Genomic DNA, 14244 nt, shown 5'->3' on the forward strand with positions numbered 1-14244 from the left:
CCAACCAACACCACCCACCACAACCACCCATCACTAACCACCACCACCAACCACCACCCACCACCCACCATCCATCACTACCCACCACCACCACACGCCACCACCCACCACCCAACCACCACCACCTGCCACCATCACCCACCTCCACCGCCTGCCACCACCACCCATAACCACTACCTACCACCCGTCACCACCACGCGCCACCACCACCCATCACTACCCACCACCACCTACCACCACCACTCATCACTAACCACCACCCACCACCCATCATTACCCACCCACCACCACCACCACCAACCACCACCCGCCACCATCATCACCACCCAACCACCATCGCCCGTCACCACCACCCACATCCACCACCTACCACCACCACTACCCAACACCCGCCACCACCCGCCACCACAACCACCACCCACCACCACCACCACCACCACCCGTCACCACCACCCATCACTACCCACCACCACCAACCATCACCCACCACCACCCGCCACCACCACCACCCACCACCCATCACTACTCACCACCCACCACCCGCCATCACCACCCACCACCCACCACCCGCCAACATCATCACTACTCACCACCCAACCACCACCACCTGCCACCATCACCCACCTCCACCACCCATCACCACCACCACCCACAACCACTACCTACCACCCATCACCACCACCCGCCACCACCACCCATCACCACCACCCACCACCACCAACTACCACCCACCACCACCACCTATCACTAACCACCACCACCAACCACCACCCACCACCCACCACCCATACTACCCACTACTAACCACCACCCGCCACCACCATCACCACCCAACCACCACCACCCACCTCCACCACCCATCACCACCGCCCGTCACCACCAACAGCAACCATTACCTACCACCCATCACTACCCACCACCACCAACCATTACCCACCACCCATCACTACCCACCACCCACCACCACCCGCCACCCCCCACCACAACTACCACCCACCTCCACCACCACCATCAACCACCACCACCACCCCCACCAACCACCACCCGCCACCACCACCCATCACTACCCACCACCACCACCCACCATCCATCACTACCCACCACCCGCCACCACCACCACCTACCCATCACAACCACCACCACCAACAACCACCACCCGCTACCAACATCACCATCCACCATCATCACTACATAACCAGCACCACCCGCCACCACCACCCACCTCCACCACCCACACCCACCCACCACCCACCAAAACCACAACCCATCACTATCACCACCACTTGCAACCACCCATCACTATCACCACCACTTGCAACCACCCACCACCACCCATCACTATCACCACCACTTGCAACCACCCACCACCACCCATCGTGAATTAAATGATATGTGATTATATGTATTTAATCACATATGATTTACATGGACAATATTTGTTTTCACGTGTTGATTCAATAGTTGTTCTTGTGTATTTAATCACATGTGATTATATATATTTAATCACATATGATTCGTATGGAAAATGTTTATTCTTGCGTCGATTCAGTAATTGTTCTAATATATTTAATCACATGTGATTATATGTATTTAATCACATATGATTTATGTGGACAAGATTCATTATTTCTTTCACAATTCAATAGTTGTACTCGTGTACTTAATCATATGTGACTATATGTATCAAATCGCATATGATTCATATTGATAATATTCATGAGTCAATATTTTTTCTTATGTATTTAATCATATGTGATTGTATGTATTAATCACATATGATTAATGTGGAAAAAGAAAAACTATTTAATCAAAAACGCAAAAGTGAATCTTGTATACAGAAATCATATGTGACTAAATGTATAAGAACAACTATTGAAGAAGAATGTGAAAATTGATATTGTCCATATAAATCATATCTAATTAGATACATATAATCTCATGTAATTAAGCACACAAGAACAACGACAGAATCGAGAACACGAAAATAAATATTTTCCACATGAATTCATGTGATTAGATACATATTATCACATGTGATTATATGCATTGAATCACATATGATATATGTGGACAATATTTATCTTTGTGTTCTCGATTCAATAGTTGTTCTTGTATATAATCATATGTGATTATATGTATCTAATCACATATGATTTATATAGACATCATTATTTTATGTCTGTATAAATCATATGTGATTAGATTCATATAATCACATATTATTATATGCATTTAATCACATATGATTACAGTGGACAAAGAACAATTATTGAATCGAGAATGTGATAATGAATCTCATCCACATAAATCATATATGATTGGATACATATTATCACATGTGATTATATGTATTTAATCAGATATGATTTATGTAGACAATATTTATTTTTGCGGTTTTGACTGAATAATTGCTTTTGTGTAATTAATCGCATGTGATTTTAAGTATATAATCACATATGATTTGAGGTGGACAATATTCATCTTTTCCTTCTCGATTCAATAGTTGTGCGCATGTACTTAATCACATACGATTATACATATAATCACATGTGATAAAATACATGAGAAAAACTATTGAATTGACAAAGCAAAAATGAATTATGTCCACATAAATCATATGTGATTAGATTCATATAATCACATGTGATTATATGTATTTAATCACATATGATTAAATTGTAAAAAGATTTGTTTTCGCGTTCTTGGTTCAATATTTGTTATCGTGTATATAATTACATGTGATTGTATGTATCTAATCATATATGATTTAAATAGACAAGATTTGTTTTTTCCAAATAAAAACATATGTGATTAGAAACATATAATCACATCTGATTAAATGTATTTAATCACATATGATTAAAGTAAAAAAAAAACAATTATTGAATCAAGAACGCGAAAAAGAATCTTAGCCACATAAATCATATGTGATTAGATACACATAATCACATGTGATTAAATACGTATAATCACTTGTGATTAAATACATGAGACGAACTAATAAATGAATATTATACACATAAATCATATGTGATTATATGTATCCAATCACATATCATTATTTGGGCAAGATTTATTTTTTCTCTTTCAATTCAATAAATTTTCTCTTGTATTTAATCGCATGTGATTATATGTATCTAATCACATATGATTTATATGGACAAAAATGAATTTTCTCAATATAAATCATATGTGATGAAATACATATATAATCACATCTAGTTATATACACGAGAACAAATATTGAATCAAATATGAATAAAATAGGTGGTGGGTAGTGGTGAGTAGTGATAGGTGGTGGGTGATTAGTGGTAGGTGGCGGTGGTGGTGGTGGGTGACGGTGGAGGGTGGTGGTGGTAGGTATTGAGTTTAATCACATGTGATTATATGTATTTAATCATATGTGATTTATTTGGAAAAGATTTTTTTAACGAATCTTGTTTATATAAATCGTATCTGATTAGATACATATAATCACACGTGATTATATGTACTTAATCACATATGATTTATGTGATTAAATACATATAAATAATACATATAATCACACATGATTTATGTAATTATATGTATTTAATCACATATAATGTTAGTGGTTGTAGGTAGTGGGTGGTGGTTGTATGGTGGCGATGCTTGGTGGTGGTGGGCGGGTATAGTTGTGGCGGGTGGTAGTGGGTGGTGGTGGTGGTGTGGGTCGTAGGTGATGAGGGTTGTGGGTGATAGTTGGTTTATAGTGGTTGTAGGTGGTGATGGGTAATCAAATATGATTTATATGGATAAATTTGTTTTCACGTTTTCAATTCAATAATTTTTCTCATTAATTTAATCACATGTGATTATATAAATATATATAATCCCGTATGGTTAAATATATATGTGATTAATTAAATTTACTTTCTCATGAGAATTTATTTATAGAAAAACATATTTTAACATGTAAACTTTACGTGTAAAGAGCTTGAATTACTAAAATAAATGCTATTTTATATTTAATCAGATATGACTTCTGTGTACATTATTCATTTTCGTGCTATTGGTTCAATAGTTGTTCTCGTGTGTTTTATCAAATGTGATTAAATGTATTTAATCACATGTGATTAAAGTTGCTAAAGAACAACTATTGAATCAATAGCACGAAAATGAATTTTGTCCACATAAATCATATGTGATTAGATATATATAATCACATGTGATTATATGTATCTAATAACATATGATTCTGTAGTTGGTCTTGTGTATTTAATCACATGTGATTATACGTAGTTAGTCACATATGATTTGTGTGGAAAAGTTTTTTTCACGTTTTTTATTCTATAGTTGTTTTCGTGTATATAATCACATGTGATTATATGTATCTATTAATATATGATTTATGTGGACAAGTTTCATTTTCGCATTCTCGACTCAATAGTTGTTATTGTATTTAATCACATGTGATTATACGTATCTAAACATATATGATTGATATGGACAATATTCGTTTTATGTTTTCGATTAAATATATGTTTTGGTTCAATAGTTGTTCTTGTGTATTTACTCAATGTGATTATATGTATAATGTATCTAATCATATACAATTTTTATTGACAATATTAGTTTTTTTGTTTTCTATTTAATAACTTTTTTTCATATTTTTAATCACATGTGATTATATGTATTTAATCATATATGATTAATATGGACAATGAGCAATTATTAAATCGAGAATGCGAAAACAAATCTTGTTCATATAAATCATATGTGATTAAATACATATAATCACATATGAGTTATATGTAAAAAAAAGTTCATTTTTTGCATTTTCGATTCAATAATTTTTCTCATGTGTTTAATCACATGTGATTATAAGTATTTCATCACATATGGTTAATGTGTGATTATATGTACTTTTTTTATATGTATTTGATCACATAAATCACATGTGATTAAAAACATATAATCACATATGATTATATATATCTAATCACTTATGATTTATATAAACAAGATTCGTTAAAAAATATTTTCCAAATAAATCACATATGATTAAATACATATAATCACATGCGATTAAACCTAATACCTATCACCACCACCCTCCACCGTCACCCATCACCACCACCGCCACCTACCACCCAACACCCATCACTTATCACTACCCACCACCCATTTTATTCACATTTGATTCAATATTTGTTATTGTGTATTTAATCATGTATAATTTAAAACACACTAAGAATTAATTAATCGAGAATGCAAAAAAAATCTTGGGTGGTGGGTGGTGATGAGTGGTGAGTAGTGGTTAATGGTGGGAGGTGTGTGGTAGGTGGTGGGTTGGTGAGTGGTGGGTAGTGGGTAGTGGTAGTAGTGGGTAGTAGGTTGCGGTGGAGGGTAGGCGGTGGTGGGTTTAATCACATGTGATTATATATATTTAATCACATACGGTTTATATGGACAATAATCATTTTGCATTTTCAATTCAATATTTGGTCTCATGTATTTAATCACATATGATTATATATATTTAATCACATATGATTTATATAGAATTTTTTTTTTTATGTTCTTAATTTAATACTTGTTCTTGTGTGTATAATCACATGTGATTATATGTGTCTAATCGTATATGAGTTATATTGACACGATTGGATATTGTTAATATATATCATATGAGTTTAGATACATATAATAACATGTGATTAAATGTATTTAATCACATATGATTAAAGTTGCTAATGAACAACTATTAAATCAAGAACAGAAAAATGAATATTGTCCACATAAATCATGTGTGATTAAATATATATAATCATATGTGATTATATGTATGTAATGACATACGATTTATGTGGACAATATAAATTTTCGTATTCTCGATTCAATAGTAGGTGTTGGTGGGTGGTGGGGGTTAGGATGAGTGGTGGTGGATGGTGGGTGGTAAGGGTGAGGGTGAATGGTAAGTGGTTTGTGATGGGTGGTGGTGGCGGGCAGTATGTAGTGTTTGATTGTTGGGCGTGGTGATGGATATTTTTAATATGGACAAAGAAAAAGTATTTAATCGAGAAAACAAAAACAAATCTTTTGCACATAAATCATATGTGATTAAATAAATATAATCACATGTGATTAAATACACAATATCAACTATTGAATCGAGAACACGAAATGAATCTTGTTCTTATTAATCATATGTGATTATATACATGTAATCACATGCATTTAAATATAAGAGAACGACTATTGAATCGAGAACGGGAAAATTAATTTTGTCCACATAAATCATATGTGACTAGATACATATAATCATATGTGATTATATGTATTTAATCACATATGATTTATGTGAACAATATTCAGTTTTGCGTTTTCGATATAATAGTTATTCTCGTGTATATAATTACATGTGATTACATGTATTTAATCACATACGATTTATATGTACAACATTCGTTTTTGCGTTCTCAATTTAGTAATTTTCTCATGTATTTTATCATATGTGATTATATTTATTTTTTTTAAATATTTTAAATATTAACTTACACGTTTTTAGAATGTATTAATTATCTATAATTAATATATATATATATATATATATATATATATATATATATATTAAAAAAATATTAATATAAATATATTAATTTAGACGGACAAAAAATAATGTGTTATTCTAAGACAAATAATGTTCATTTATAAACAAATATTTTATGTATATTTTAGCTATATGGATTATTTTAGAATAAAATATATATTTTTAAATATGTCACATCTATGCTAATAAACATTTATTAATTTATTTTATAATATAGGCTAATCGCCTAAATATAAAAATATAGGTGTTAAAACTTAACAATATTAATGAATTTAATATATATGATATAATGTATAATTATTTTGCAAAGTTAAAAAAGAAATAAAAGAAAGTTGTCGTAAAAACAAATTAATTCCACTTGGTTTTGTGTATATGACAAGCTTTTATACTATAAACAAAAATCTTGGAAAAAAAATGAAAAGTTCAACTAAAAAAAATTAATACCATTTGCTTTTGTATTTCAGGTTATGTGTAGTCTGACCAAAATCTTTTAATTTATAACCAAAATCTAAGCCCACATTAAGTCCATAAAAAAGGTTTAAGCCCAAATAATAGATAAAAGAAATTGCAACCTAATCCCTCTTGAATGAAACGCATGCAGTAATGAGTCCATACATTATCAATTGTCGTCATCTTCATCTCCAACCACCACTTCTCCATTTCCGACCACCACTTCTTTCCCCGACGAAATTGAATCTGCAAATTCCTCCGCTTAGCCACATTCCAGTCAACCGATTACCACTCCGAAGATGTCTTCAACAAGTAGTTTCATTCAAGCTCTCGATCTGATCTGATAATACCAGGTACTTCATTGGAGATTTGCAGAAAGAAAAGGAAGATTGGACTAAAGATCCAAGATAAAACAGCTATTAAGGAATTTGTAAATTGGCTCTGAAATGAATTTTCTTCAAAATTATTCTACGAATTTGTGAAATTGAATCTGCAAATTCGTTGATATCAGATCAGATCGAGAATAATTTGTGAACAAATAGAGTCAATTAATGTCGTTGAATCTGCAAATTCGATGAATAATTTGTGAAATTGAATCTGCAAATTCGTTGGTATGAATCGATACAACAACTCTCAAGGCATGTCGTTGTGAGCCAATTCACAAATTCGTAGAAATGTCACATTCGAAAGCAGGTCAATGAAACGAGATCTGGTAGCAAATGGCGGCCGGTGAAACGAGATCGGAAACCATTTCGTCGGAGAGAAGATACGTCTGACCATCCAATTCAGCGAACAATATAAATAGATAGTTCGAATCACAAGTTAACAGACCATAATTCACGAGAAGTGAAGAGTCATTACCGGTTAAAACAAGGTCATACGAAGCTTGATCGATCTGGAAAAGCTCTAGAGAACCGATCATCAAAGGATCTGTAGGAATTTTGCAAAAACATGCACCGGTTAAAATCTGTACGCAGATTCAGAAAGAGTGAAGAAGTGGCCATCTAGTGGTTCCGGCGACTTTGTAGTGGTTCACACGGTGTTACGGTGGTTCCGGCGGCGGTTTGGTGGTTTAAGAGGCGGTCTGGTGATAATGACGATGGTCCGATTTACCTTCAAGATGAGAGAGGGGAGGAGAGAGAAAGTATATGAGAGAGAGAGAGAAAGAGAGAGAGAGAGAGAGTGTGTGTGTGTGTGTGAATGACGTATTATGTATAATTTTTTAGATTTTAAACATTTAAAATTAATGGTCTAAACTTGTGGTTGGAAAACAAACGGGCTTGTTTTTGGAACTCATAGGCTAAAAAATGTTCTCAAATATTCTCATTTGAACATATATATATATATATATATATATATATATATATATATATATATATATATATATATATGGGGATAGTGAATATGAGGCTGTTATATACCTAACCTTAGGTATAGAACCTATCAAAACTACGTCATTTTATTGCTTTTTAGCTTAATTTTTCTTTTTCTTCTAAAAATTCATATAATCAGACTTCATCTTCTCTGCGTATTAGCTTTTTTATTTGACAAAATCAATTTCTCAAAATCATAATCATCGGATTTCATACATCTCATGCATTCGATTTTTTTTATTTATTTGACATCAGTACATCACTTTATAATTGTCGATGTATCCCTACAAAGTAAAATCCAATTACAATATATATGTTTAGGAATTAAATCACCAAAAAATGTGAATGGTATTCACACAAACATGAAATCGTATAAGACGTGGTAAATGTCAATTATTTAGTGTATATTAAATTCAATTAGAATCCATGTCTTCTTTGAAGTAACATACAAACACGTGTTCTGTTCTGTTACAACCACTTATTTTGTTATTTATAAGTAAAAGTGATGATCGGAAACAACGAATTTCCAGAATTATTGGCAAGAAATTTAAAGTGCGGGAGAAGAAAAATATAATCAAAGATGATAATAAGGAAAGTAGATTAAAGATTTTGAATTGGTATGTGGGGAAGAGCTTTTGATACTAAAAATAAAAATAAGGAAATCAAAATATTAATTTATTATGATTTATACCAAAACTACGTAGTTTTGCTTGGTTCCACACTAAGCTTACGTATATAACAGCCTTATATTCACTTATATATATATATATATATATATATATATATATATATATATATATATATATATATATATATATACAAGTAGGTTCATGCGAAAACATAAATATCCTGCGAAAACGCGAAAACAGATTTTATCTTATAAAAATCAAACACAAGTACTATAAAAATTAAATTTATTAGCAATAAATTAAAGATAATAAGTTTACATTGGATTGTGTTATGATACTATAGATTTAAAGACGATTTTATCAACTATTCTTTTTTCACGTTCTTGACCACTTTTAAATTCATGTTTTCATAATAAAAATGTCAAAAATCATATTTTGCTAATATGAAATAATTTATCATGTATAATCGATTATCATCATGTAGTTCAAAGTTTGGATGGATTATTGTCCAAAATATAAGGTTGATGTGGCACAATCTCATGGTTTTTTCTTGTTTTCACGTTTTCGCAAATTATTTGCATTTTCGCATGAACCCTCCCCTATATATATATATATATATATATATATATATATATATATATATATATATATATATATATATATATATATATATATATATATATATATATATATATATATATATATTCCCTATAAATAAATTTAAGTGAATCATATGTACACATACACACATCTTGTATGATTTTTGTAGTACAATAATAAAAACTGAAATAAAAATTAGTTTAGTTTTTTATAACCAAATCACCATTGTTGGAACCGAATCCATCGAATTATAATGGTCATAAGATTAAGATCTAAAGAACCATTATACATATAAAGTTTTGATAAATAGTTAGTTTTAGAAAACCTTATTTCTTACCTTTTTTTAAGTGGGAAAAGCCCTCCTATTTTGTTTTCCACCGGGCGATTTCAAGTCAAAATCCTATTTTTGAACATTCTTAACAAGTTTGTTCTATATCAACAGGGATAATGACTTAAAAGGGTAACATATTTTTCAGTTTGTACACATTTAGTCACTGATGTTTTTTTTGTCCATATTTTCCCATTGAACTTGTTCAGCTGTTCAAATAACATCCTTATGACTTGCTATCGGAGGTTAAACCGGTTTCCGACATATTTGCTACCTCTGGCGACACTTCGATCGTCTTCTCCGGTGAGTCTCCAACCATAAATCTAAAATAATTTATTTTTTATTTTTTGATCAATAACACACACAATACTTCATCTCCAAACCAGAAATCTAAACCAAACATAAACTCGAGAACATAAATCGAAAAATCTGATGAAGAACATGAAGAAAAACCCAGAAATCAAAGTTGTGTTCTTGAACAGAAATGGAAAATCGAAGTTAATGAAGAACACAAACTCAAGAACATGAACTTCGGTGTCTTCATATCGTGATTCAGCTTAAAGATCAAACACCTTACACTTAAATATCATTTTTAGAGAGAGAAATAATGATATATGTTCTTGAGTTTGAATAGAATAAGTATCAGATGAACACATACACAATGATCTTCAAGGTTTGTAGATCTTCATCGTCTTTATCTTCTTCCCAAATCTGATGTTCGATCATCTTCTTCTTTCCAGAAACAATTTCCAAGCACATAGAAGAAATCGATTTTATGTGAGTTGGTTCAAAGGATAATACATCGACGAACTTGTACATTGTGCTGCATTGTTTGTACTTTGTTGACTTCCAAGAACAAAGAAGATGAACACGATGAAACAAAGATCTAGAACAACACTCCGATGATTTTTGGGTTTGAAAACTCTAACTCGAGTTCATCTTAAAGTTCATCAGACCTTCAAGAACAAAAACAAAAAAGATTTATGTCGGTTTTTAGATCTGATGAAGAACAAGAACACAAATATGATGAAGAACACGAACACAAACCCAAAAGTCATCTTCATCTGTTCAAGAACATACCAACACTCATAATTCTCGATTTCTTATATAAACTTGATTTCAGATTCGAGTTCAGTGTGTTCTTGAACAAAAATGGAAACATGATTTTCGAGCTTCAAACTTTTCACATGAACACTTCTAGATTCGAGTTCAGTGTGTTCTTGAATAAAAATGGAAACTTGATTTCAAACTATAACTCAAAAACATAACTTCGGTTGAAGATCTTTTGATTTCTAGGAAGAAGATGAACACACACACATCGATGAACTCGTTTTTTCTGATCTATTTGTTCTTGAAGATGCTCAGATTTGGGTTGAAGTGGTTGAAGGATTTATGGGTTTATGATTTTTGGGTCGAAGGGTTTGAAGGGATGAACATGATTGTGTGTGTGTTTTCATATCTAAAAAACCCACACATACACACTGATTGAATGGTTGGAGAATTTTTGTTCAGATCTAACAAACACACACTCACACGCAAATCTGGAAACATTTTTGATGAACTCACTTTTCAGATCTAGTTGTTCTTGAAGATGTTCAATTTGGGTTGAAGGGGTTGAAGAATTTCTTGAGGAAAACACATGAATCTAGGTGTTTTTTGTTTATGTATGTGTGTTTTTGGTGTTTTTGGTCGGAGACTCGCCGGAAAAGTGATCGGAGTCTCACCGGAGCTCACAAGAACGCCGGAAACCGGCTAAACCTCCGATAGTAGGTCATAAGAATGTTTTTTGAACAATTTAACAAGTTCAATGGAAAAATTTGGACAAAAAAAAGTCAATGACTAAATGTGTACAAACCTAAAAATATGTTACCCTTTTAAGTCATTATCCCATATCAATATTAGAAATTCATTTCCTTTTTTAATTTCTCGGAAAAAAAATATAACAAAGTTTATCATTTTCTTGAATGACGATGCCTTGTTTGTGAGTTGTGACTCCTAATCAACAATATAAAGTACTACCTTGACCTTGTACATGATTCTAATATTGTCATCGCACATCAAATTCCTGTAAAATATCTTGTTTGTGATTCCCAGAACTCTTTAGTTTGCTTACCATCTTCATCGCGTTCTTCAACAAGTCTTTCCTCCCATTCTTTTCTAAACCTGCAAATGCCACATTAATGCTCAGTAAAATTCCTTTAAAATGTCAAGAATTTATTGCAATAAAACACGCTACTTGTTTACCTTCGTTTTAGAAGTAAATCTAGTTCAGTCATGCGTACTGCATTACCAAATACTCCATCCTCTCTGCAAACTGGACATTTCATCTTTGGGCTTGCAGATTTCACCCCTTCAAACATCAAAACAGAGCCTGATGAACAAGCACACATCTTGCAAAAGATATGTCCACAGCTCAATGCGTATGGATGAAAAACAGTATGCTGAGGATCAAGAGTAAAAGCATTTTACAATTTATGTAATCTTAAGCTATGAATTTTTCATAAATTCGATATATAGTCAGTCATACCAAGCAAACAGCACAAGTTAGATTGTATTCCAGAACTGCATAATCTGGAAGCACCAATTTCAGTACAGGTTCTGAATCTGTAACGCTGAGATCACAAGAGAAAGAACTGCAAAGCTCATAGCAGATCATTTCATTTGATTCACTGAAATTCATATAAAAAGCCACCAGTTCAATCAACCATGGTGATTGTGAGATCTCCAAGTGTTCAGCCTGCAGCTTAGACCTGAAGTTCATGCCACTTACAGAGTTGTGCACCTGAAAAACAAACAGAAATCATAATCGCTATACATCAATCCGAAAAGAAAAGAAAAAACAGCAATCTAAAGAAAGAATATGATATTTGCTTACTTTGTCGTATTTCTTAAGAATTTTCCTAAGAGCTATAGCATTCATGATAACATACTCGATTAACATCTGCCCTTCCAGCACGAGTGCTTGTTGATCATTTTTGAAACATTGAAACAAGTGTAGTAAGTATCTCTGCATACCAGTATTGCAATGAAGCTGGACAAGATGTCTGACTCTAGAACTAATACACCCGGTTATATCAGAAGCTTCTTTCATTATCTCGCTGAAGAACATTCCATCACACCCTACATTCATAAACAAATCATGAATAAAAACATCACGATTGTATACAATACGTAAGACACGTATTCAGGATCTGTTCTTAAAATTTACGTAATGTCAAAATTGGTAGTTCATAAGAGTCTGCAAGTGTAAAGAGCAGGATTACTAATTATAAACAATACAGACAAATGCATTAAGAATCGCGGAATCAGACTTTGATACTAAGGATGGAACTTCCCACCACCAACAGTAAGAAGTACTCTCATCCAAACTAGTTACAGTAGCTTCAATTCTTTGGCAAAGGGGCTATAAACTGGACTCATTTCGACTCTCGTCATGGCTTCAATCTGGTTCTCTGATCTAATGAACCACGGGCCCTTCGGGAAACGTGAAAACTACTAAAAATTAAAAAAACGATAAATTTTGGAACGCTAGCGCATTATATGACCGAATTGATTGTGATGTGACAGTGTTTGATTAACGAAAGAAGACAAACAGGTGAGGGGTGGGGAATAAGACAGAAGAAAGCGTACATTGGCAGGATCGATAGCGACAGATATCAGAAACTGTATTGTTCTGATCACGATCTTCTTCAATAACTCGAAACTCGTCGCCACAGCTGGCGCCATTATTAGCGTCATGACAATGATGCCTACAAACTTTGAGGACCTTCTTGAGCCTCTTGTACTCGACATGAGAGCATTTGTTGAGATCAAAGGAGCTCATTTTTTCTCCTAGCAAATACTCCGTAAATATGGCTCCAAACTTCATTTTCGTAACAAGCTGATGGTTAATTACATGGATTTAGCGGCAGAATATTAGAGCTTGATCATCAATGGGGCGGTGGAAACCCTAGCGACGAGAACTAGAATGGAAAAGCATGTCTTTAATGGTACGGCTCCATGCAGTACACGTGTCGTAAGGAATCGTGTACTTTCTCCTTTCTCTTTACGCGGTGGTGTATTTGACTTTTTTTCATGTATATCTTTCGATTTGCTGGAATTTGGAAGTAGGGCTGGCCTAAGCCTTACCCCATGGCCCGTTGGCATAAACTAGGCCCAGTTATTATTTGGGTTTTGGGCTAGAACGGGCTAATAACGGTTTTGGATCGATCTCACAACGATACGGTTCGGTCAGACAGGCCTCAGCGGTCTCAACCATTTTTTTTCTCGGTTTGATTTGGATCAGTTTCATTC

At 33.6% G+C, this 14244-nt stretch overlaps 1 protein-coding gene across 1 annotated transcript; it reads right to left on the reverse strand.

The window, feature by feature from the left end:
• Positions 1–11889: 11889 nt before the first annotated feature.
• On the reverse strand, positions 11890–13986 carry LOC145156933 (SPX (SYG1/Pho81/XPR1) domain-containing protein / zinc finger (C3HC4-type RING finger) protein-like protein). The gene is made up of 5 exons (XM_079076138.1): positions 13582–13986; positions 12827–13071; positions 12479–12733; positions 12196–12392; positions 11890–12114 (listed from the first exon to the last, which is right to left on the reverse strand). Exons 1-5 carry the CDS (start codon positions 13817–13819, stop codon positions 12009–12011), a joined length of 1041 nt encoding a protein of 346 aa, XP_078932264.1. The 5' UTR covers positions 13820–13986; the 3' UTR covers positions 11890–12008.
• Between the last annotated feature and the right edge of the window lie 258 nt (positions 13987–14244).

The sequence above is a fragment of the Lactuca virosa genome, chromosome 2, assembly GCF_052849685.1.
Source record: "Lactuca virosa cultivar CGN04683 chromosome 2, Lactuca_virosa_CGN04683_v6, whole genome shotgun sequence".
Taxonomy (NCBI): domain Eukaryota; kingdom Viridiplantae; phylum Streptophyta; class Magnoliopsida; order Asterales; family Asteraceae; genus Lactuca; species Lactuca virosa.

Bases quoted from the DNA above. Each gene is read 5' to 3' on its own strand.
- LOC145156933 (XM_079076138.1), bottom strand. From the start codon at position 13,819: ATGAAGTTTGGAGCCATATTTACGGAGTATTTGCTAGGAGAAAAAATG. The intron at 13,072-13,581 runs GTACGCTTTCTT...TTATGAATGTAG, and splicing joins TCGCTATCGATCCTGCCAAT to GGTGTGATGGAATGTTCTTC. The intron at 12,115-12,195 runs GTAAACAAGTAG...TGGCATTTGCAG, and splicing joins GATTTACTTCTAAAACGAAG to GTTTAGAAAAGAATGGGAGG.